Source organism: Aedes albopictus, chromosome 3 (assembly GCF_035046485.1).
Source record: "Aedes albopictus strain Foshan chromosome 3, AalbF5, whole genome shotgun sequence".
Taxonomy (NCBI): domain Eukaryota; kingdom Metazoa; phylum Arthropoda; class Insecta; order Diptera; family Culicidae; genus Aedes; species Aedes albopictus.
Window position 1 is genome coordinate 109,709,931 of NC_085138.1, and position 26,465 is coordinate 109,736,395.

The 26,465-nt window shown below is 37.3% G+C and overlaps 1 protein-coding gene across 1 annotated transcript; it reads left to right on the top strand.

Moving 5' to 3' along the window:
* The first annotated feature begins 429 nt into the window (after positions 1-429).
* On the top strand, positions 430-14,303 carry LOC109414704 (acidic fibroblast growth factor intracellular-binding protein). The gene is made up of 4 exons (XM_019688544.3): positions 430-587; positions 652-1,175; positions 1,235-1,368; positions 13,851-14,303. Exons 1-4 carry the CDS (start codon positions 503-505, stop codon positions 14,185-14,187), a joined length of 1,080 nt encoding a protein of 359 aa, XP_019544089.3. The 5' UTR covers positions 430-502; the 3' UTR covers positions 14,188-14,303.
* The last annotated feature ends 12,162 nt before the right edge of the window (positions 14,304-26,465 follow it).

A 26,465-nucleotide genomic window follows, 5' to 3' on the forward strand; every position in this document is an offset into this window, starting at 1 on the left:
CTCTCTGTTTACATCAATTCGGAGGTAGGTGATTCTTAAAATTTAAAATTTATGTTTTTTTAAATATCAAATAAATTAATTTAAGCAAACTGTATTCGTGAAATTTCTGATGATGCGTTGATTTCAGCTCAAATGTTTGTTCTAGGCGTCTGATGACTGCTGAAGAAGAAAAGTAAATCTATACGTAATACGCGCAAGTGCATGATGATTTTGTTAGAAGTGATGTTCCAAATGATATTTATGAATCTTGACTGAAATATTTTTGGAATTCATCATCATCAAGACATGAAAAAATTATAAGTTTCTCAAAAATGATATATTTCTGATTTCATGAGAAAATTTTAAGGATCATGCACATTTAATGTGCAAGGGGCCGCCCATTGCGCTTGTGCAAAAATTGTCTCTCTTTCTTCCATTCTCCGGCATTGTTAGTAAATATTGTCGCCCTTTTGACGTTTCGTTCGTCTGTCATGTCGAAGAAAGAAAGCCCTTTGTAGTGAAAATGTTTGCAGAGGTAGATGTTTTTATCAGTAATTACACTTTGGTCGACCCGGAGGTCTACCAGCTATGGATCGAAGGCTACTCCTGTAGGTATTCCGTCAAGTACCAATCAATTCCAACCAAATCTAACCCTTCCACGCTCATCCGTAGCCACCGAAGCGGTGACCTTACTGAAACAAAAGGACAACCTGATGGCGGGCATTCCATTGGACCTGATCACATCGGACGTCCTTGACCACTACCGTACCTACTCGCTGTTGGAGCGCCTACTGCACACTCCACCGAAGCTCTCGGAGCAACCAACATTCCAGCTGGAGCCGCAGAGCCGTTCTCTGCTGATAGAGAAGTACTACTCGCTGGATGATTCCGTGGCGCGGGAGCTGTTCGGCAAGAAGTTCAACGCCCGCAACCGGAAAGACCTGGACGAGGTGGCAGAGAAGACCGGCGTGCGGCTCAAGTCCTGTCGGCGTCAGTTCGACAACGTAAAGCGTATCTTCAAGGCCGTCGAAGAGATGCCGGGAAACACGGCCACCAACATCAAGCAGTTGTTCATACTGTCCGACGAGTTGGCCCAGAAGTATGCCGCCGTGGTGTTCATTGCGTGTTTGCGCTTCGAAACGACGAAGCGCAAGCTGCAGTATCTTAACTTTAAAGATTTCTACGAGTGTTCACAAGTACGGATTCGAAGCTTCGAATTGCAACTGTTGTAACTGAATACTTATCCATTTCGTAGGCAATCATGACAAACTGGACTTATACTTACCAGCATGCTGGCCCGGAATATTATGATACAGAAATGGACAAGGAGTTTCTTTTGGACCTGAGAGAAATACGGTATCTGCTTGACAAAGAGAAGGAAATAAAATGGTAAGTATTAGTATTCATTTTTGTATTTTAGTATACCAGCTTGCAGTATTACAGTAAGGACCCGATTTTGTCAGCCCCTTTTTGCAACGAACTTTTTGCTCTCATTATCTTACTGTTATATTTTAAGCAATTTATTAATATTTATTATCTAACTACAGCTAAGATGCAGAACATAAAGGAATAAAAAGTTTGGAAAACTGTTTAAGTATTTGATGAGAGCAAAAAATGTGTTCCCGAAAGGGGCTGACAAAATCGGGTCACTTATGTATTTAACCCGTAGGCTACGGGGCTTACTAAAAATGTTTAATCATTGGAGGCGCAGAAATAGTTATTTGTGTGACGTGTTGCAAAAAGTTGATTTTTTCAGCACGAGTCGTACATTTATCCAACGAGGCTTGCCGAGTGCTGAAAAAGTCAAGTTTTGCAATGAGTTCCATACAAAATTTTATGCAATGAATTTTTCATAATTCAACTCATTTGAGTTGCATAATGTTCATAATGCAACTCAAATGAGTTGCATTTTGAACATTATGCAACTATTTTTCATAATGCAACTTATTTCAGTTGCATTATAAACCGGTACGGAAAAGTTGGCCATTATGATACTGAAATGAGTAGTATAAAATAGAAATTATGAATTCGAATGAGTGTAATCAGTTTCGTACCTTTTAGTTCCGCCCTAATTGCTTATCCTTTGACAGATACCCGTATGTCGACTACCACTTGTAATCTTCCTCAGTGTAGGTAGTAAAAGGTACGAAACTGATTACACTGCCCCTACCATGAATCTCGTGGAGATTCCATCTGTAATTTCGTGAAGATTGCCTTCGGAATCTCTTGGACATTCCCTCTGGAACATCGTGGAGATTTTCGTGGGTATCTCGTGTAGATTCTCTCTGGAATCTCTTGGAATCTTGTGGTGCATCCCCATGGAATCTCGTGGAGATTTTCTATGGAATCACTTTATCTACCAAACAGCTTTGCCGAAGATACCGAATTTATGTATACTAAAGATTCTGATATATGTGAAATATTAAATTTTTATACGCTATTCGAATAAAATGTCCCATTACCAGTAAGTCCTTCACCAACCAAACAACTTCACCGAAAAGACCAACACTCCAACCTAAGGAAGAATTGAAAGTCATGAATAAGCATGCATGTCGAATTATTGCTGGTTTATAACATTATCAGCTGAACAAAACCAAATACTGAATGATAAGCTGAAATGATGCTTTTTACATTGTAAATAAGCCAAAATGCAACATTAGGCACGTATGTGAGCGATTTAATTACAAGCTTAACCAGCAACATTTGGTTGTTTGATTTGCTCTTACTAGGTTTGATATAAGATGAAGAAGAACTTTTTACTACACGTTACCCGAGCAGGGAATGAGAACGAATTGAAAACAAATTGAGTTATTTAGATATCACGAATTTTGATAACAAAGTGAGTATTCATTTTGTATGACTTAAGTGTTAACATAACAAAAATGATAACAAAATAATGTACTGGAATATCTAATTGAAATCAGAATGAGTTCTCATTGATAACAAATTGATATCTCATTTTGTTATCAACATTTTACGACTTGATATCATACGCAGTTCTCAGGGAGTTATCAAATCTAAAGGGTAATAACTAAAAATTAATAATAAATTTAGTATTCACAGGGCTGTTACAAAAGTGTCGATTTGGAAACCGCAAAATCCGCGCCAAGCCATTTGAAATCCGCGCCGAGGTCATCAAATCCGCGCCAGTACAAAAACATATGGTTTTGATGACTGAAGCTCATAAAAAGCCAGACTTTTGTTGTACTCCAGATGAAGAGCATTTCTAATGAAAAAATAATTTTTAACTATTATTGATCTATGACTTTAGATGACAACTTATACATCGGCTAGTTTTGTTTTATTGGAATAAAAATTTTGAATCGATAGTTCTTTGTTTGTTTATCAATAAGTGTGTTGGCTATTTTACGAGAATATGTTTTCCTGATCTCAAGGTTTTCGAAAAAGGAGCATTCTTGGCGAATCTTTTGAAACAATTTATAACCAACGCGTTGCAACGTTATGGTGGAAATCCTGAAATAAAATCTATAGTAAATATCAAAAGATCGTTCGAGATAATTGAGAGATAATTTTCAGAAACTTCTTGAGAATTTCATGAATTACTTTCTACAGAAATTTATTTTATGAAGATAGAAATAGAGTAATACTAGTGGAATTCATTGATTAAATCACCAATAAACTTTACTTCTTAGAGAGATATTTATAAAAAGGAAGCACTTAAAAAAACAGTCTGGAAATTCAGTTAAATTTTAGAAAGTTAGGATTCCAAAAGCTTCAACAATTTCTTCAAGTATTCTGCAAAAAAATCCTCAAAAAATCTACCAAGAAACCTTTTAATAACTGTTCCGCAACTTCCCTCAAAACGAGTGCTCCAACTGGAAATCAAAGAGAAATTTTACAACAGAAGTTTACGTATTTTGAGAATAATTCTATCAGAATTTTAACAAAAAAAAATCTATTAAATGTGACTTCAAAATTCAACCAAATGTTTCTCCAAAATTTCCGGTAGGCGTCTTTTTACAATTTCCATAAAAAACAGCTTTCAGTATCACCAAGAAAGTCCAAGAAAGAGTTATGGGGAAGACTCTAATTTGAAAATGTTTATTGTTTTTTACTGATTGTGTTGAGTCTCATGTCCAAATATTTAATGTAAGTGCATTTGAAAACGATTACCGCAAAATCCGCGCCGAAATTAGCAAAAACGCGCGAAATCCGCACGAAACGCAAAAACCGCGAAAAACGCAAAAACCGCGAAAAACGCAAAATCCGCGCCACGTGTAACAGCCCTGTATTCATTTTGATATTTTATTAGGCATTAATTTACATGAATAAGTAAAAATTTAAATTAGATTTTCTTTTGAATTTAGAAGAATCGTGATTGAAAACTTGTTTTGTTTGATACGATATTATCAGAATATGACACCTATCAATGCCGTAGTATTATCGATTGTAACATTAACATTTCATCAACAGTCATTTCTAACTTGGAGCCTAAATGAAGAAAAATTGTAAGGAAATCGGATATGATATCCTCATAGATATGCAGCATAACTATACCATGATTCAACAAAAAGATTAATGATAGACATTGAAGTGACAAAGAAAAGTAAATTTGGAGTCAAAGGACAACTGCCCTTAACCTTCCGTAACTTGCGCGGTTGATTACCTGCGACAGCACCACGCTAATGCTGAGTACAAAAAGCGAGATTTTTTCAACGTGTTGTACAAAATACAACAGCGCGATCGCTCGATGGTTAATATTTTTGTATAGGTAATTATATTTCAGCTTTTCCTTCTGATTATATGCACTGCAGCAAAACAAATGTGGGAGATGTTCACAACATCCCAGAGCCACAGGCATCGGCACTCAAATTGAATGACATCGAGCAACGAATTGAGTCGCATTCGGCTTCTCAGCTTTTTCCCTCCTTACCCGGGGGAAATGATGACATTGAAAAAATAAGGCATCCAATATTTTACTACAACAATTCTATCGGGTATGGCATAATGTCGTTTGGCATAGTCTTTTGGCATAATAGCCAAATGGCATAATCTGGCATAATAGTCGATTGGTAAAATGGCCGTTTGGCATAACAATAAGTGAAATGGCATTCATCATTTCCATGTATGATAAATATCTGTGTTATTTTCAAAACTTCAAACATCACGAGATTCATCATTTTGGTACGGAGCTACAATGAATCCTTTTTCGCGCGAGAATTCTTTATAAAGGTAAAATATGTGACCTTCAACAGTAGAATGACCGTGAATTACTTCGGTTGGCCATATCTAACTTATTTTGCCTTTAATATAGAATTTAAAAATTTAAAAATATTTGGCAATATGTTTAGATTGAAATAACTGATATCTGGGAACTTTTGTATTCTGGGTAGTAGACCGGCCCACATTTGTATGAAGCGAAAAAAAAAGTTCTCAAAATTCACGGGGCACCCTCTTGAATCGTGCCTATGGATGAGAAGAACAATCTGTGAAAGATTCAGCTCAATCGGTTGAAAACTGAGCTGGCGCAAATGAGTTGAAGGTTTGTATGGGATGTTCAGTCCAAATATATGGGAAATTGGATCATCTTCAGTCTCTCATACTGCACGCCGGTTTGGCGAGTTCGATTTGACTCAGAATTGAAAGAATAGCAGTTAATACCCTAATGAACAACTTTGTAGAAGACCATATCATGATAAAACTTAATTTAGTTGCGGTTTTATCCAACGAACCCAGGATTATAATCCTAAAGGACATCTTCCCCCGTTAACTCTCGGCTGTTACATGCAGCACGTGTTTGCCGTTCGAAACTTGCTCACTACATCATAGGCGGCTATGTTGTCCTTCATTTCCATTGCTCACGCATGTGGGCATAGATAATTAATACATAGATTTCCCACTTGTCCATCAGTGCTTGTATTCAGTCGGAAACAACGATGACTACGCCATCTATTAGTCAGCGGGTGAACTAAATGTCATGCAGTTTAATAAGGGGTGCGCATTTTTCATCTTAGTTACCCTGCGGCCCATATAGCCGAGGCGGTAAACGCACGGGTATTCAGCATGACCATGCTGAGGGTGACGGGTTCGATTCCCGGTCGGTCCAGGATCTTTTCGTAAAGGAAATTTCCTTGACTTCCTTGGGCATAGAGTATCTTCGTGCCTGCCACACGATATACGCATGCAAAATGGTCATTGGCAGAGGAAGCTCTCAGTTAATAACTGTGGAAGTGCTCATAGAACACTAAGCTGAGAAGCAGGCTTTGTCCCAATGAGGACGTTACGCCAAGAAGAGAGAGAGAGACCCTGCGCATAACCATTTTTTGCGGGCACATTCACGATTGCCATGAGCTGCCATGGGTAACTAGGGCAATAATTGTTATTTACATTACGAACTGATTGTTGACGTTCTTCTGGACCTTTTCAAATTTCAAATTCGGCGCGAGGATATTTTAGGAAAATCTAATCAAACTCGACCAAAGGATAATGATGAGTGACAGATTGCAACCTCAGATCAATAAGATTGCTGCTGGCGGTGAGAATCGGTTCAGCTCATTGGGCATTGGGCCCGTGACAGCGGCAAGGATCCAACCGAAGTGCTAAGGCTCTTGCTTTCGATTTTGTCACCCACAAGGACAAGATGGCACGAGTAGTCGCGGCCGCAAGATAGGTGCTCGATCGTTAGACAGGCGTGACAATAGATGCGACAGTGTCATCGTTCGGTGTACCGCCGGGCCACGTTAGTTCCGGTGTTCGATTATTGAACCGACACTCCCCCTGATGACATCAATGAAATAACTCCGGCAAGCTGTGCTCGGCTCTAGTATCGACGGAACAACAACCACCACCACCTCCTCCCCCTCTCCCTTTAAGTACTGCAATGGGCACATCCGAAACCTGGGACCTACCACAATAAATCAATCCGGCAAAACACAGAACCCGCAACAATGTTCGGGCTTCACGACGAAACTCACACCGGCGACCTTTCCTGGTATCCTAGGGTGAGCTTCACTCTTCTGAGCGAGGCTTCTTAGTTAACTACCTAATCAGCTCTATAGTTTTCGGTATAGATGACCATTCACTTTTCGAGCCAGTAATCTACAAGCCCTCGTGTTCGGTTTCTCATCTCTAAGTCACCTACTTCAGGTGTGCGTTTGGCTCGGCGTTTGGTGTGGCCACCTACTGCAGCGTTAAAGAAAGTTGGATCTCTTACTAATATAAATTTCATACCCTAGCTTTCCAGTAATCTCTCCAGTTGCTCATAATTTACCTAGATGTTATCTTGGGTGGATTCTGCTGCAACAACAAGAAAGAAAAATGCATATGCGATTGACAGGTGTTGGCTTGGCATGCTATGTCCAAGGCTATGTCCTGTTAACGTGTTTACATTTTGCTCCAGTCGGGAAATGCGCAGGGATACTGAGTGATCAAGTAGTTCACCCACTTGCCGTTGCTACTAGTTAGGGGCTGCTGTTTTGTTGCCAGCTTTTTCCCAAAGTTGCATATCTATGTTTTAATTATCTAAGATGTGGGTGAGTATCGAGACAATGTAGAATTACATAGCTGCCTATGATGAAGCGCGCAAGCTACGGCCGACCAACACGTGCTGCATATAACAACCGAGAGTTAACGGGGGAAGGTGTTCTAATCCTGGGTTCGTTGGATAAAACCGAAACTAAATTAAGTTTTATCATGATATGGTCTTCTACAAAGTTGTTCATTAGGGTATCAACTGCTATTCTTTCAATTCTGAGTCAAATCGAACTCGCCAAACCGTCGTGAGTATGAGAGACTGGAGGTGATCCAATTTCCCATATATTTGGACTGAACATCCCATACAAACCTTCAACTCATTTGCGCCAGCTCAGTTTTCAACCGATTGAGCTGAATCTTTCACAGATTGTTCTTCTTATCCAAAGGCACGATTCTAGAGGGTGCCCCGAGGAATTTTTCGACATTTTTATATTTGGGCCGGTCTACTGGGTAGTTTTATTCTCTTCGTCATGGAAGGCTTTTTGAAACCTGTTGAATTCAAAGTTGGCCTCAAATCTTTCCCAACCAAGTCATACAACCAAGTTTCAGGCAACTTGGCCGATAAATACCCCCTCATAACGAAGATAACAAACCTGTCGATATTATTCAGTCACCCTAAAAACACTTACTAAAGTTCAAGCCAATTTAAATCACCATTACCCAGAATCAGCAAATTATAAATTTTGTGTCAATATGTAAGTAAAATACTCTGGTAGATTTAACAAATATTTTGTGAATATAATTAATATTTTAATAAAGCATTTTAAACCTTTTTTGGATTTTTGAAATCAAATCTTGTTATCATTGAGTTTTTGAAATGATAACAAAATGATATCTCAATTTGATATTAAATAAAAACAATTCGGAAAGAAAACTTATTTTGATTTCATTTTGTTATCGATAACAAAATTAGTTATTAATTTGTTATAGGTTTGTTCTCATTCCCTGCTCGGGTAGCTGATTATTGTGGTTTACATAAGTCAAACAAATGCTTTTTTAATACTTCAGCCATTGTGGATACGTTCAAGAATGGTTTAACAGTAAGCTATATAAACGGATTAATAATTTATTTGTTCGATTTTCATTCTTCGATTGAAAAACAAATTAAAGTGAGGATAGACAAAATGGTCGGGCAAAATTTTCACTTTTCAAAAAATTGGAAAACTAGCTATAACTTTTTGAAAAGTGCATCAACAAGGTAGGTTGGTCAACTAGTTGTCTGTCAATGAATGGTCCAAATTTGGGAAACATCGGGTTATTCTACATGAAATGAGAATGCTTTTTTAAGAGGCATAATTATCCGATGGCTAGCTTTGAACTGTTGTATTTCCGGATTCAATGAACCGATTGTAATGAAATTTTAAGCGTTCGTGACTTATATAATGAGCTCCAAAAAACGTTTGATTTAACTTAAAATTTTAAACACGGAAAAAAAATAAGAGCGCTTTGATTATTTTTCTAATAAAATACAAAATTAGTTAAAACTTCAAAATCAGTTCAAAATTCAAGATGGAAATTATAGTTTATTTTAATTCCCTCTAATTGAGGTGAATATAAACATGTTTGAAAAGGGAGTAGCAAAATATCCGGCAATGAATTGAAAATAGTTAGATGTGCATGTTAAAAATAGACCATTTTTTTAAATCATATAATAATTAAATCGCTATACAACTGGTACTGTTTTTCTGATAAACAATTTTAAGTTTATTCAAACGTTTTTCAAAGCTTATTATATAAGTCATAAACGCTCAACATTTCATTGCATTCGGTTCAAAGAATCCGGAGATATAACATTTCAAAGCTGGCCATCGGAAAATTACATATGCCTTTTACTAGAATCTTTCTCATTTCTTGTTGAATAGCTCGATCTTTTCCATTTTTCGAAAAGTTACAGCTAGTTTACCATTTTTTTTAATTGAAAATTTTGCCTGTCCCGATCATGTTGTCTATCCCCTGTACATTATATCGAAAAAAAAAACAAATCTCGGTAATATGAGATATTAAGAGAGATAATCTAGAACTTTGTCGAAGACTACAGCCCTCTAGGATGCAAATCTAGAACACTAGACCGACACAAAAAGAAAAATGTGGTAAATGTGGTACCAATAAATTCAAGACACTTCTTCAAAGACTCCAACCCTTCAGGATGCATACTTAGAACACTACATAATCATATCAAAAGACACAACTGATCTAGATCAGTTAAAGCAGATCTAGAGCAAAACCGAAGACGTAAGAATGTACCAATCAATTCAAATCAGTTTGTCGAAGACTTCTTCCCTCTAGGATGGATACCGAAAATACTAGAGCGTCGTATTGAAAGATTAAACTTATCTAGATCAGTTTCAGCAGATCTAGTTGAAAACCAAAGACATAAAAGTGTAGCACCAACCAATCTAGACAACTTTACTGAAGACCTAAACCCTCTGATGCTTGACAAGAGCACTGGAGCGCTTGATCGTCGAGAGCCACAATTGATCGTAGTTAGGGGTGATTAAGATAGTTGCGAAAACTTTCTATTACCTCTGCACTATGTCTTATTAGCAGAAACCTCGTTTTGTAGTCATTTTATGTTGTCACATCTTAAATTTGGCATGCAAATAATTTTGTTTTTTCAAAACGTTCCTAAATCACGATTTTCTGAAGGAAAAATGAGCATCCCAAATAACATAAATTTTGTATAAAATAAAAGTAGAACAGTTGGGACGAAGATTCCAACTCGATTCACAGGCGACTGAGAACAAGCTGCTCAAAGTAAAAGTAGCCACTTTTTTCTGATCACGGTATTTCTAAAGTGTCTATCACGGTATTTGAAGTGTTAATAAAATATTCAACTAGGATCGAGTCCCTGTCCAATCAATCTTAACCTATATTTAACCTTTTGAAGCCGGATTTTTTCCAAGCGTTATTATGAAAAAAGAGTAGAATATCATGAAGAATATTTTTTCTAGATATCCTAGGTCATCCAAACTATTCTTGAGTTTAGATACTAAAGTCTACGGGTGTAACGGTAACTTATTTCAGTATACAAAGCTACAATTTGTAATCTATCATGTCCAGTAAGTCTTCTGAATGTCCAATAGACAGTATCATATCATATCCTAGGTCATCCAAACTGTTCTTGTGTATAGATCCCAAAGTCTACGGGTGTAACGCTAACTTCTTTCATTATACAAAGCTACTATTTGTAATATATCATGTTCAGTGAGTCTTCTGAAAATTTAATAGACAGTATAAGATCAGTCGGGATATCCTAGGTCATCTGATCTGTTCTTTAGTTTAGATCATTTTTCATTATACAAAGCTATCCTAGGTCATCCAAACTATTCTTGAGTTTAGATACTAAAGTCTACGGGTGTAACGGTAACTTATTTCAGTATATAAAGCTACGATTTGTAATCTATCATGTCCAGTAAGTCTTCTGAAAGTTTAATAGACAGTATCAGATCAGTCGGGATATCCTAGGTCATCCGAACTGTTCTTGAGTATTGATCCCAAAGCCTACGGGTGTAACAGTCCCTTCTTTCATTATACAAAGTTATGATTAATCTATCATGTCTAGTTAGTGTTCTGAAAGTTCAATAGACAGTATCAGAAAAGTCGGAATATTCTTTTTTTTTGCTCCCCTGTTGAAGAAATTAAGCCACTGCGTCCAATAGGCTGAACTTTTGTGGCATATTCTACAGGGGATGGCCAAAATGTTTGGGATAGGCAACTTTTTTTTCTCTCACAAAAAAGTTCAACATGCTATAACTTTTCATAGAGTGCATCAAAAATCTCAAATTTTGACTGTTTGTCAACCTATTATATGTGCATCATTGGTACAAATTTGGGCTCGATTGATTAATCTTTTGCAAAGTTAGAACCGTTCGGGTAAAACACTATTTTTTAGACAACTTATTTTCGATCTGTCATATCTCGGAAACAAACGAACCGAATTGAATGAAATTTTGAACGTACACTAACAATATATAAATGCTTCACAAACTATTAAAACATAGATACTTTTTGAAGGTTAAAAAAAGTTAGCATGGATTGACACTTTTTGGATTTTTCTCGAAAAAAATGTAATTTGCTTAAGTCGATGTCAATAAATTTTAGTGTTGATAACCAAAGATTTTCCACTTCTGTTGTCAAGTTAGCTTTAATCAGATATATTGGAGCCTATTTAGATTAAAGGAAAAATACATTTAGTAATTTTTGTATGGTATTGTAAATTTGACTTAATTTTCTCTATGTATGTGGGTAAAAATTTCAACCCTGTATAACTTAATTCGCCGTCAGAAAATATTTCATTTTATAACGCTGTATTAAGTATCAATTTATTGTTGATTAACGTTAAAAAATTCATTCAATTCGGTTCACTGGTTTCCGAGATATGACAGATCAAAAATGAGCTTTCTAAAAAAATAGTGTTTTACCCGAACGGTTCTAACTTCGCGAAAAATTATTCCATCGAGCCCAAATTTGTACCAATGATGCAAATATAACAGGTTGATAAACAGTCAAAATTTCAGATTTTTTGATGCACTCTATGAAAATTTACAGCATGTGGAATTTTTTTGTGGGAGAAAAAAAGTTGCCTATCGTAGGTCATTCAAATCGTTCTTGATATTACACTCTAAAGTCTACGGGTTTACATCATTAGATCAGCTGGGGCCATCCAAACTATTATGATGTTTAATATCTAGCATCTACAGCAATTGAAATTTCTGTTTTGGCTATATAGAGTTATGTTGCATAATCTATCATACTTGCTGTAGCTCACAGAATATAACCAGAGACTACGACATAGCTAAATTATCAAAAATTATCGTTTAACATTACTATCTGAAACGAAATCGCCTTATGTCTCAGTGGTTGTTTTTATCAACTAAGCTTCATAACAGTAAGGAAGCCCATAATATCCCAAACATATATAACAACGCTTATTGTTCCTCCAACTACTTTGGTAAGTACAGTTGATTATGTCATACTACTTAAGGTAGTGGCAAAAGCTATTATCATAAGTGTAGACCTGAAGCTCTGGTCTCCGGAGTAGCGTTGTTGATCTGGAATTTTTCAAAATTATCTTGAAATGACTCATGATATGCCAGGGCGATTACAGATTACAGTTAAAAAAGGTTCACAATAATTTTTTGTAGACTTCAGGTTGGTCCAGTCACCGCGATTGATTATGAAACGTTACTTAATATGTCAGGTATAGCTGATGTTACGAGTGTAGACCTGAAGTTCTGAACTTCAAGATAGTTTGGCTGATTTGGAACATTCCCATAGTGTCTCTAAATGGCATTTTTGATTTCAAGAGCTTCACGGATCTCAGCAGATTATGCTATTATTTATGGTGAAAACATATAAAGTTTTTCTTGTAGATGTGAAGGACTTCATTAGGTATAGAACGATTTGGACGAACCTGAATGTCCCAGAGGTTTATAATAAACAAGTAGACTTCAGATTGGTCCAGTAACCGCGGATAAATATGCCGTATAGCAGATACGGCTGTTGTTACGAGTGTAGACCTGAAGTCCTGAACTCCAAGGTAGTTTGACTGACCTGGAATATTCCTGTAGTGTCTTTAAATGACATTTGAGATTTCAAGAGCTTTGTGGATCGTAGCAGATTATGCAATGCTATTATTTATGGCGAAAGCACATAAAGTTATTCTTGTAGATTTGAAGGACTTCATTATAGAACAGTTTGGACGATCCTGAATGTTGCAAAGGTTTGTAATAAGCTAGTAGACTTCAGTAACTGGGGTGGATAATGCTACGTTACTCAGTATAACAGGTATGGCTCTTGTTACGAGTGTAGACCTGAAGTTCTGAACTCCTGGAATATCCCTATAGTGTTTATAAATGACATTGTAGATGTCAAGAGCTTCACGTATCCCAGTAGGTTATGCAATGCTATTATTTATGGCGAATATAAAAAGAATTATTCTTGTAGATTTGAAGGACTTTCATTATATGATAGTTTGGAACACCTAGAACATCCCAGAATAGAATATAAAACACATTTTGGCAAAGGTTAAATGTATACATATAAACCTAACCCACATCCAAGTTCAGCTTTTAGATCAACTAATATGTCAATTATTTCGTTTTTCCAACTTCACGGTGTTCAGGATGTTCTAGGTTGTCAATGAAGCCCCAAATACAAATATGCCCATTTTTTTCCTAATAAAGGACTCAATTTGCAGCAGCTTTGCTGAAGACAGTATTCTGTTTTATAGAATGGGTGAGTTTATACAGCCGTTTCTATGTTGGGGTCATATATGACCCCTCCGGCTCCAAAGGGTTAAATTGTTAAATTATACAGATCCAAATGTATTGTAATGATGGATTATAAACCTAATCAACTTTCCCTCTCTGTCTCAGTTTGGTCACAATTCGCCTGAAACCGACCATGCTCGACCGGACCTACCAGGAGATGGATGCCAGTTTTCGTTCGTACTGGCGCTCCATCATCACCATCGCCACCAGTTTGCATCGGACGCGTGAGATGCGGCAACTCTTCCTGGAACTGACCGAACGGCTCATCGAACCGTGGAAGCTGAACAACTGGCCCAGGGATCAAGTCGCACAGTTTATGCAGTGCCTCACGCAAGCCGTCCTGGATCTGGAGGTGCCCCGGGACAATCAGGACATTCGCTGCCTGTGGGATCGCTACATGCAGGTGGTTACGATTTGTTTGCTGAAGATGTATCACAATTAGCGAGGGGAAACTGGCAATAGAGACTTAACACATTCTTCCGATGCATATTAGACACGCGAATTTGATTTAAGAGTTGAAATAAAACGAACTCCATGTCGTCATATCAGCGAACCGTACAGTATGTATGTTTTCTCGAGATCAGTGCATATCACATTTCCCGGCGTCAGCATTCTTCCATTTGGTTTTGTTCACATCCGATAAGCAGAGAAAATCGACTGCAAAATGCTCCTTGATGTGCATTTCCTTATTTAGGACGACGTTCTTTTACCTTCCCGTTCACCCTCTCCTCCCACTTGAGTGCGACAAAATGGAAAAGTGAGAATGGTGTTTGTCGTACAAAAGAAATAAAAGGAACGAGTACCATATTCATTTCAGTCAACTTTCGAGGATAGCGCATCGAGCATTTTAGCTTTAGCATCTTTGGGGGAGGACAGACGCCGGCGATAAACGTTGAGAAACTGAAATCAGTCCAAGTTTTTTAACGAAGAAAAACGACCTTATTGCAGGAAGCTTCAATTTGTGTGCCTTCTAGCAGCTTTCAGAATCCATTGAATGTTTGAGTTGAATTGCATGTTACATGGGATCCGGATGGATGGTAGAAAATGGTAAGATAAACGATAGTTTCTCTTCTTACTTGTTGTGTCGCGGTAATGACGTGGAAATATATTTGAAAAAAGTAGGGATTTGGAAATTGAAGAGGAATTCTTGGGTGTCGTGATGCGTGAAATGCAAGGAATACTTTTTCTTTATCACAGCATTAAGTTGTAAAAAACAAGTTTTTTTTGTAAAAAAGTGCAATACTGTGCGTTGTTTGCGGAAAGTTTCAAAAGTAAAATTAATTCGAATGTACATTCTAAAAATGATTTTTTGCCTATTTTTTCCCGCACTGAAGTGGAATCTAAAAATGATGATTCGAAAACATGGACTCGAGCCTGGAGATGAATGCTGGATGCAGGTGTCTAGTTTACCAGAGTGCGACAGCAGAAGAGAAACGAATCCACCACAAAAAAGAAACGGCAGTTCGAAGAGAGTGATTGCTGAAGCACAGGAAAGCAAGGAACGGAATGATATGCGGAGGTTCAATGGCATTATCAATAGTGTGCGGCAAAAGACTGTGCCAGTGCACGCCATGTACAATGACCGAAAAGAAACATTCCTAAAGCGGGAACAACAATGCTGCGTCGACTTCGACTTCAGCTTTAACTGACGGCTTGGTATGCTTCAAACGTTGCGGCAAGAAGTTTGTAACTTTCCGGAATTGTTCGAGATTTATAAGCCCGGTGAAGTGGATTCAAAATAATTAAACTAATGATTTCAGCAACCCTCCAGGAAATCCTTCTGGGATTCTATTCAGGATTCCTCCAGCAGGAACTTCTGAGTTTTCTCCGACAGGAATTACTTTTGGCATTCTTTCTGGAATTCATTAACGGATGAATTTTAAAACCCTTCCAGGGATTCCCTCTGAGTTGACTTTTGTTGAAATATTCCATTTGAAATTCGTTCAGCAGGAATTCTACTTACATTTCTTTAACCCTCGAGTGATCGCGCTGATGTACTTCGTACAACACGTTGAAAAAATCTTGCTTTTTATACTCAGCATTAGCGTGGTAGTGACGGAAGTGGCCAACCGCGTGAGCTACGGAAGTTTAAGTGGGGTTAGTTTTTGGGATTCCTTCAGGGATTGCAGAAACTCCTTCAGGGATTTGTCTAGAAATTCCTATTATGTATTCACAATCTGGGGTTTCGCAAGCAGGAATTACTTCTAATATTCTTTCAGCGGAGATTCCTGCTGGTGTTCTGGCAAAAGGAATTCCATCTGTGATTTCGCAAACAGGACTTGCTTCTGTGATTTTGGTACATAGTAGTGATTCCTTCCGACACTGTGGCAACAAGAATTCCTTCTGAAATTTCTTTAATATAGTTGGAATTTCTTTGGGGACTTTCAAGAAATATCATTTGGGATTGCTTCACGAGTTCCTTCGGGAATTCATCCAGGAATCCCTCAAGGAGATCCCTCGGGAATTCTTCTAGGAGTTCCGTCAATATTTGTTTCAGGAAGTCTTTCGGGCATTCATCTGGTGAGAAATGCTTCGAGAATTCCTCCATGAGCTCCTTCGGAAACTCATCCGAGAATTTCTCCTTGATTTTCTTCGACAACTCTTCCTTCAGTTCTATAGAAAATTTCTCATGAGTTCATTTATTTTTTTTAACTTCCTCCAATAGTTTGATTGGGATTTTTTCGGGAATTTCTCTAGGAGTTCCTTAGGGAATTCTTCAAGGAGCTCCTTCAATATTTTTTCCACTGAAAGTCTCTTTAATAAAGACAAATCAAATCATTTTTTTTCCAGAAGTTCCTTGGGAATTCATCCCGGAATTCAACAAGCAGATCCCTCTGCAAAGTATACGAATATGTAGCCAATAATAGAAAAACATTTTGGAGCTTAAAAATTCACTGTTATTAAGTTGTTATTGAGACTAACAAAACATGTTATTATCTTGGTTTCCTAGGTGTTGTGGTGATTAAGCATTCTCTATGAAAATGGCAACACTGATTAGAAAAAGAGTAGAAATAGATTGTATATTGTTGGGTGAAAGGGGGGAGGTTTTGTTCGGCAGACATTTTGAATGCTGTTTGAGCAAAACTTTGAATAAACTTTGTTATTTGAGTTGCAAGAAATGAAGAAAACAACATCAAAGCTATCAAATGTTTTGCTCAAACAGTATCAAATTACGCAAGGAATCATACCCACGCTTTTTGCATCATTTAATTACAGAAACGAAGAAATTACCTGCTCACCATACAAGAGTTGAGCTCATTACTACAAATCTAGTACTTCACTGATTTCATCCTGTTCCTCCAGGATTTTCGTTCGGAATTTCTCCAGGATTTCCATTCCTTTGGGAATTTCTTCGGAATTTACTTCAGGTATTCATTCAGAAATTCCTCCAGAAATTCCTTCGGGAATGCTTTCAGAAGTTACTTTAGCAATTTCTGTGAAAGTTTTTTCGGAAATTCCCCGAGAAGTTCCATCGGGAATTTCGACTGGAGTTTCTGTAGAATTTCTTGAAATAAATACCACAGATATTTTTCTAAGGACCTGTTGGTGAAAGCGATTGAAGTAGATTTCAGTAAATGAACTTTAACCGAGATTTGTACTACCACTTGTTTTAAGTATGTAGGAGTTCAGAATTGGACTCCTGGAAGAATTCTCAATGAAACTCCGGGATGAATTCCCGATGGAATTCTTGGAGGAATTCCCGAAGAAACTCCTGGGAATTCTCCAGAAGTTCTGGAGTATTTGTTTAAGGAACTAGTGGAGCAACTCCCCAAGGAAACTTTTGGGAAAAAAGGCATGAAAAAACTCCTGGAGAATTCTTAAGGACACTAGGTAGTAAAGAGATTCCATAAAGAACTGTTGGAGAAAAACTCGAAGAAACTCCTTTAAGAATTCCCGATGGATCTGCTGCAGAAAGCTCCGATGGAATGTCGAATGGAAATCCTAGAGGAATTCTTAATGGAATTCTTGGAGGAATTTGTGATGCAACGCCTGAACGAATGCTCGATGAAACTTTGCGAGGAATTCCCAATGGTGAGTTAAAGGAATTCCTAATGAAACTTTTGGAAAAAAAAATCACAGTGGAACTCCTGCAGGAACTTCCGATGGATTTCTTAGGGAGGGATCTCTGGGTGCATTGTATGGATCGGAGCCATTCTGTAAAGTATCATCAAGTGCTCTATCGATTGAACTAATTGAAAAAAAAAAACAGAATGTTGGAGCAAACTGCACTTGGAATATGTCAGTCAAAGAGATTCATCGTGCCAAGCGTGATAAACTCGAATACATACTGAAACTTAGTAAACGCGAGTTAAGTTAACCGGGCATTGCCCATCTCGACACTATATTGAAGCTCAAAAATCTAAGAATGACGGGCGCTAAAATATAGATTTTCCGATCGATCTGAAATTTTGCACAGTTGACATGGGACCTAAATGGTACTCAAAAAGTATACAGAAGTTGGAGTTTTCTCATTTTTTGTATTGTCCCATAGAAACCCGGGTAGAGGTGAATAACAAACCAATAACTAAAGAATAACATATTTTGTCATCATATCTAAATTTGGGATTCTTTAGTTCTTTATGAATAACTCAAAATGAAACGTAAATTACAAAATATGCTATCATTGTAAAAATTGTAATTGACGAGTTATTATTAAATAGTATAATAACATAATAATAACAAATGTTACTATCATACTTTCCTGCCACAATATCAAAACAATAACATAATTTACCATTATATTAAAATATGTTATTATTTTGACATTCTTTTTGCTATTATTTTGTTATTACAATGTCAAAATCAGTTGTTCTTAAGTTGTTATGCCATAGAAATTTAGTTATTATTTTTGTTATTTTTACTCTTATTTCGAACAAACTAATATCAAATTTTGCCATTCAAACATTCAATTTTAATGGTAAAATTTGACCTTCTTTTGCCATTTCACTCTACCCGGGAACCGTGTACCAGGCTATATATATATGTCATAATATTGTGAATGTTTCCAAATTGAGATTTGATGTAGTTGTTTTTATCGGAAGTGTTTCAAAAGAATCTAATGAAAGTTTCATGACGAGTGCAGGTTGAAAATTTACGAAAGACAATGTTTTTAAAAGAAAAAAAAATACGGCAAACCATAAAAAATCACGTATTTAAGTATTGTTTTGATGAAATATCATGGTTTCACTTGCATAAATCAAGCGTTTTCTACTATTACGTCTTCTAATAGCTCCAAATAACTTCTAGACTGTATTCTGGCTGAAATAACATACATTGGATGGATCATATTTCGAGAAATGGCACCAGAAGTATTCAAATTTCTAGCATGAACTACTTGTTTCATAATTTAGACGTTCTTTTCAAATAAATTATGATAAAAATGAATGTGGTAAAAAAATAAGACTCATTTATAATATATTTCTTCAGATTGAATGAAATAAGCCAATTGTTTGACCATCTTTTGCAAAAATAATAACAAACATTTTATTATTGGGTGCGATGCCAATTCCCATCATACAATTTGGGAAAGCACCGACATTAATAAAAGGGGCGAAGACCTTTTAGAATACATATCAGCGAACAATATCAAGATATGTAATGAAGGAAATCAGCCGACATTTACAACAAAAACAAGACAAGAAGTACTGGACATAACTATTTGTAGTCCAATGCTTTCAACAAATATAAAAAAATTGGCATGTTTCTGACGAAGAAACTTTATCTGACCACAGACACATAATATTTGAGTACAATGCCAGTAAATCCATTAAAATAACTTACAAAAATCCTAGGAATACCAACTGGGAGACATACGAATCAATTTTATAGATTGATAATGATATAACAGTGAATGGAAATATTGAAACACCACAACAATTGGACAAAATCGCAGAAAACATCACAAGAAAAATTATGCAGGCATACAATGCTAGCTGTCCTACCAAGGAAGAAATCTCAAACAGAGATGTTCCTTGGTAGAACAAAACTTTGGCTGCTTTAAGGAAAAAAACACGGTAGCTTTTTAATCGAGCAAAACTTTCGGAACAATGGAATCAATATAAAATGGCCCTTACAACTTATACTAAAGAACTAAGAAAATCACGTAGAATCACCTGGAGGTCCTATTGCGAGAACATAGAAAAAACCCCAGATGTTGCAAAATTGCAAAAAGTTCTTTCCAAGGACCATTCAAATGGTCTGGGAAATTTGAAGAAAACAAACGGTAGTTTTACTATTGACACAAACGAAATACTAAAAATAATGATGGAAACACATTTCCCGGGTTCAAATTTAGTTTTGGAAGATGATGTAAAAGATGCAGAAGTTGTGGAAAATCATAGGCGTTTCAGGACTATGAATGACTGTCTATCCGTACTGGATACTATCTTCACCCAATCAAAAGTTGAATGGGCAGTAAATTCTTTCGAACCTTTCAAATCTCCTGGTAAAGATGGTGTTTTTCCTGCACTTCTGCAGAAGGGTGGAAAGGTGCTTCTTAATTCTCTTACCAGAATATTTAAAGCTAGTCTGTCACAAGGTTACATACCTACAATATGGACTCAAGTTCGTGTTGTATTTATTCCTAAAGCAGGAAAAAGAGACAAAACAAATCCAAAATCTTTTAGGCCTATTAGTTTCACATCGACCATACTTAAAATTATGGAAAAGATACTAGACGAATACATAAAATCAAAATATCTACGAAACAATCCTCTCAACAGAACTCAATTTGCTTATCAACCCTACAAATCAACGGTGACTGCTCTTCATGAGCTAGTTACAAAAATTGAAAGCACACTTGACAGAAAAGAAATAGCTCTTGCAGCATTTCTTGATATTGAGGGTGCTTTTGATAATGTATCATACAATTCTATTGAAAACTCAATGGCAAAGAGAAATTTCGAGCCTTGGGTCAAAGAATGGGTTTTGGAAATGCTTAATAGTCGAAAAGTATCTGCTGAATTGGGAGAATCATCTATTACAGTAAAGACCACAAGGGGTTGTCCTCAAGGAGGTGTACTTTCATCCTTGATATGGTCGCTTGTTGTAGATGATCTTCTCAATAAATTAATGGAAAAAGGCTTCGAAGTTATCGGCTTTGCAGATGACCTAGTTATAATAGTTCGTGGAAAATTCGATAATATCATCACAGATAGAATGCAATCTGCATTGAATTACACTTGGCGGTGGTGTCAAAACGAGGGGTTAAACACATTGGCGAAACTACGAATTTTTGCCAGGGGGTGCCCTACAAACAAATATTCATTAGTTCATCTATTCATCATTCATCACCTCATATTTCATAGTAATGCATTCAAATTCTAGGGGGTACCTGGCACCCCCGGCACCCCCAGTAGTTTCGCCAATGGTTAAACATCAACCCTTCAAAAACAGTTTTGATACCGTTCACTCGCAAAAGAAAAATCACTATGAAAGCTTTAACAATAAACGGAACTGTCTTACAATATTCGTCGAATGTAAAATTTCTAGGAGTAATTCTAGATGACAAACTAAATTGGAACTTACACTTAGAGAAGGTAACTAACAAAGCCACAGCTGCTCTGTGGATAAGTAAGAAAACTTTTGGAAGAAAATGGGGACTTAAACCAAAAATGATACATTGGATTTATACAGTTATAAGTAGTCAGACCTAGGATAGTTTATGCGTCACTTGTATGGTGGCCGAAAACTAAACAGCTTACTGCACAAAAAACGCTTAAGAAACTACAACGTTTGGCTTGTATAGCTATAACAGGAGCAATGCATAATACACCGTCAAAAGCCTTAGAGGCGGCTCTTAATAAGCTTCCACTGCATCAATATGTTAAAATGGAAGCTGGAAAGAGTGCACTTAGGATAAGGAGAACTACTATCTTATTAGAAGGTAATCTTTTCGGGCATCTGAGTATACTGAAAGATTTTCCAATCAATCCATTACTAGTGATGAACAAAGACTGGATGGATAAAAAGCTGAACTTAGATATACCGTTCGAAGTGGTTGGTACTGACCGCCAAGTATGGGAATCAGGGGGGCCAAATATCTCACCAGGATCGGTTATATTCTATACAGATGGATCAAAAATGAATGAAGGCACTGGAGCTGGAATTACAGGCCCAGGGCTTAATATTTCAATACCAATGGGGAAATGGACAACTGTTTTCCTTGCAGAAATATATGCTATTTTAGAATGTGCATCTGTATGTCTAAAACGAGGATACAGACATACACGAATATGCATATTCTCAGATAGTCAAGCGGCTTTGAATGCGCTAAAGTCATTCATATGCCAGTCCAAACTGGTGTGGGAATGTATAGGACTGTTGAAAAAGTTGTCCGCTATGAACCAGGTTAATCTGTACTGGGTTCCAGGTCATTGTGGAATAGATGGTAATGAAAAAGCTGATTCTTTTGCTAGAGAAGGTTCAGGTGTTCAATTCATGGGGCCTGAACCTTTCTGTGGCGTTTCTAAATATGAAATACAGTTGGAAATACAAAAAATTGGAACATCAAATGATACAGTCGAATTGGATTGCAACGAAAAATGCAAGGCAGTCAAAACTGTTTATAAAGCCAAATAATAAAATTACAGAAAAATTACTAAATCTAAATAAAAAATCTCTGAGCATAATCATTGGGCTCTTCACAGGACATTGCCCGGCCAGATATCATTTGAAAAAGATTAACCGGTGTCAAACTGATATCTGTCGTTTTTGTAACTGTGAAATTGAGACCTCAAAACATTTATTATGTGATTGTCCCAGTATAAATTGTGCATAGAAGACAATATTTCAACAAGGAAGTCGTAAGTCCTTTTGAAATTTGGCTGGAAAATCCCAATTTAGTTGTAGAGTTCATTCTTAGAATTATACCAGATTGGGCAACTTTGCATCCTCAGCAAACGGCGGTTACCCTAAATGGTGACTCGTCATCTGTATGAATGCAAAATTAGACAGGGGTATACCACAATAGATCACAATAATGGTCGCAGTGGTTCAAATCCCAACAAAAAAAATCTTGCATTTTTGTATGAACATCTGCTTTTAAATAAACAGGGTACACAAAGTCTGACACTTCTTGCAGTTCTTTCACTTAGCAGTCTTCTAACTCATTTAGTAATGCTAGTATCAAACAGGTATACTCCACGCACATTAGGGCACGTCTTTATTTCAACGCAGAACTATCTATTTTAGCTTTTATCAATCCCATTTTAAGGTTTAACCAACCACAAACCAATATACTTGATTTTTTCATGACATTTTATGCAATAATTTGAATATTTTTTACAATAATTCTGTGCCATATTTTCAAAACTGCTAATCTAGCTTACGTTTGAGTGTTTACAGAAATTATTTTTCTCAAATAAGTTTGTTTATCATCGCTTCTCCTTATCGGGACATTTTTTTATAATATTTCTCTGAATTTCTCAAATAAATAAACTTTTAAGGTCAATTATCTTGCTAACACGTCATAAACTAAATGCCTTGGGGTATATCCTCGAAATATACTCACGAAATTGCAAAAAATCTATTGAAACCCAATTTTTCATTTACCTCGGCTAAACGAAAGTCTAGGCAAAGAATGACATTTGAAGGGTTTTTACCCTCGTTTTTGTTTCAGTGTATATGTAAGTGTGATGTATCACATTTTTATAAAACAGTACTAGATATACTATAACTACGATAAAAAAGTTTTAGCATAAAATTTTTTGTGTGAGTTTCCTGAAACTCTTTTGATTTTTTTTTGGTCTCGGCTAAACGAATGTCTATCACTGTATAAATCACAAGAAGGTATTGGCTTTCATTTTGGAACCTATTCCAGACTGGGGTACAATGCAGGTCTAAAAAAAACAATTGCTAGTTCTTAATACTAGTGAGTGTACTAATGTACAGGTACTCTTCGATATAAGGGTACAAATAAGTTTTCTCTTTGTACGTTATATCGAAGCAGAAAAAAACTGATATTGTTTATGCTTGTGTTGATGAATTCGACGTGAATTTCAACCCAAATGCTGGTTTCGGATAAATTCACAAAACCAATAATAAAAACATGAGTTTTCACGAGAAAGTCATTTCGTTTTTTGTGTTTCGATATAACGTGCATTTTGCTTCATTATAATGTTCACTGTTTTTCCCCTAATTTGCGCTAATTTTGGGTAACAATGCTAATGCTGCAACAAACATTGATTTGAGTGATTTCGTAGTTTATCTGGGAGTTATTACTGGAAAAAATGATTTTTTTTAAATGTTGTATTTACTCTATATCAAAGCAAAATGTACGTTATATCGAATTCGCTATATCAAGGGTACGTTATATCGAAAATTACCTGTACTGCATAAAGCGACTAGATCAATTAATGGTCGAAGTGGTTGTGTACCCCTATAAGGGAAAAAAGGCCCTCTGGGTAGCCGGAACATCCGTAAAAGTGATGAATTCATGGAAATCGTGCCAAAGCCTCGCGGTTATTCCAACAAACTCGTTTGGTTTAATAATCAAATCAAATAGTGACCGCAGGATCGGCCTTCGGGGTATCCGGAATATTCCAAACTTTCAAAACTTATTTGTTTTAGAAGTCTAAGAAATAAATCATGTTGCGTCTGATTTAAAAGTCAGAGTGACCACTGTGGCTTATAAATCAGTAGGTGGAACATCTGCAAAAGTGATCAATTTATAAACATTTGAAAAAAACATTCGCATCCCGCAACAGCTTCTTGCCGCGAGCCGAAATATACAGGGATAAAGACGGAGGCTTCTTGACGGACGGACGTGAGGTGATCGGAAGGTGGAAGCAGCACTTCGACCAGCACCTGAATGGCGTGGAGAACGTAGGCATGGGAGACCACGGCAACGAAGGAAAAGACGACGCCAGCGGAGGACGGAAATGAAGCAACTCCTACGCTGAGGGAAGTTAAGGATGCCATTTACCAGCTCAATACCAGCAGCTGGTAAGAATGGTATCGCAGCTGAATTTATCAAGATGGGCCTAGAAAAGTTCGTCACTTATCTGCAACGGCTGATAGTCGTCAGGATCAGGGAAATCGAACAGCTACCGGAGGAGTGAAAGGAAGGGATAATCTGTCCCATTCACAAGAAAGGCGATGATTTGGAATGTGAGAACTTCAGACCCAGAGAGATCACTATTTTGAATGCTGCCTACAAAGTGCTATCCAAGGTAATCTTCCGTCGCCTGTCACCTAAAACGAATGAGTTCGTGGGAAGTTATCGAGCCAGCTTCGTCAACGGCCGGTCGACAACAGACCAGATCTTCACCGTACGGCAAATCCTCCAGAAATGCCATGAATACCAGGTCCCAACGCATCACCTGTTCATCGACTTCGCAGCGGCATACGATAGTATCGACTGCGTAGAAACATGGACGAAAACGGCTTTCCTGGGAAGATGACCAGACTGATTAACGTTGAACAATTCGTCATTGAAATCATCGTCATCATCAAATATTTGAAAGCAGTTTATTCGTTCAAAACAGTCTGGTAGCCAAGGGCTGAAAACTCTATAATAAAAATAAATCAATCAATCAATCGTTTAAAACAAAACTTTTTGACATGAAAATGTATGTACTGCATTCTACATGAGAAATGAAATACAGTGAATGCTTTTTCATGGCTATTGTTTTGATTTACAGCGAAAAAACTGCTTTTCTTTTCTCGAAAAATGATGACGGATGCTAGAGCCTTAATGCAACGATGGATGGTGTGCAAGGATTTCGGGTGAACTATCCAGTTCATTCGAATCTCGCCGGGGACTGCGACAAGGTGATGGACTTTCATGCCTACTCTTCAACATCGCTCTGGAAGGTGTGATGCGACGAGCCGGGCGCATCAGCCGGGGAACGATTTTTACAAAATCCGGTCAATTTGTGTGTTTTGCGGACGACATGGACATTATCGCCAGAACATTTGGAACGGTGGAAGAGCTGTACACTAGGGCAGTTCAGACTTTAAACATGTCATAAATTCAAAGCTCCCATATGTTCATTCCAATCTTTGGTGCAAAATTAGAGTGCTGTCAAATTTTCAGCCATTTCGGTGGTGATTTAATGGTGGCCCAAAAGCAAAATATTTTTATATGGGAATTGCTATGGGGAATTTTCGAAAAAGGTTCTCCGCGCTGTAGAGCACTACCACGTGGATGAAGTCAAAGGGTCAAAACCAAATTGAATTCTTCAGATCTCAATGATGAATGCTGCCGAAGACCGGAACTTATTATCATCCCCATTCTAATGTGTGGTCTAAAACTAAGATTTTCTTAACATACCCGTCTTACCCGGACCCTTTATACAGCATCCTATCTGGAGTAACAGTAACCACACTACGCACACTTGAAGGTCGTTTAGAGGTTATTTCTACCATGCTTATCAACCACTTTTTTGCCATTTTCCTTCCTCGACCTCAACACGGATACTGACTGAGCAGCAACAGCAAACGATGAGCGTAGTAACGTCGTAACGAATGAACCAGCTCGGTTCCTTGGAATGGAAAAAAAGTGGAAAAGTGCGCTCCGGGTCGGTTGCGTTTGTTTTGGTTTACTGACTGGTACTGCTGTCCTGGCTATAGCTTTTTGCCGGTGGTACCTACCCCCATTACCTATACGCACTTCCTCCACATCCCACCACTGTGCTACATTTTCCGAGGTCTGGACCGGCTGGCGCCCGGTCGCTGTTTGGCTCGGATGATTCATCCCGAACGGCTCTGCTTGCTCTT

Coding starts and splice junctions, on each gene's coding strand:
- LOC109414704 (XM_019688544.3), top strand. CDS start 503: ATGTTTGCAGAGGTAGATGTTTTTATCAGTAATTACACTTTGGTCGAC. Junction 588..651: donor ATGGATCGAAGGCTACTCCT/GTAGGTATTCCG, acceptor GCTCATCCGTAG/CCACCGAAGCGGTGACCTTA. Junction 1,369..13,850: donor AAAGAGAAGGAAATAAAATG/GTAAGTATTAGT, acceptor TCTCTGTCTCAG/TTTGGTCACAATTCGCCTGA.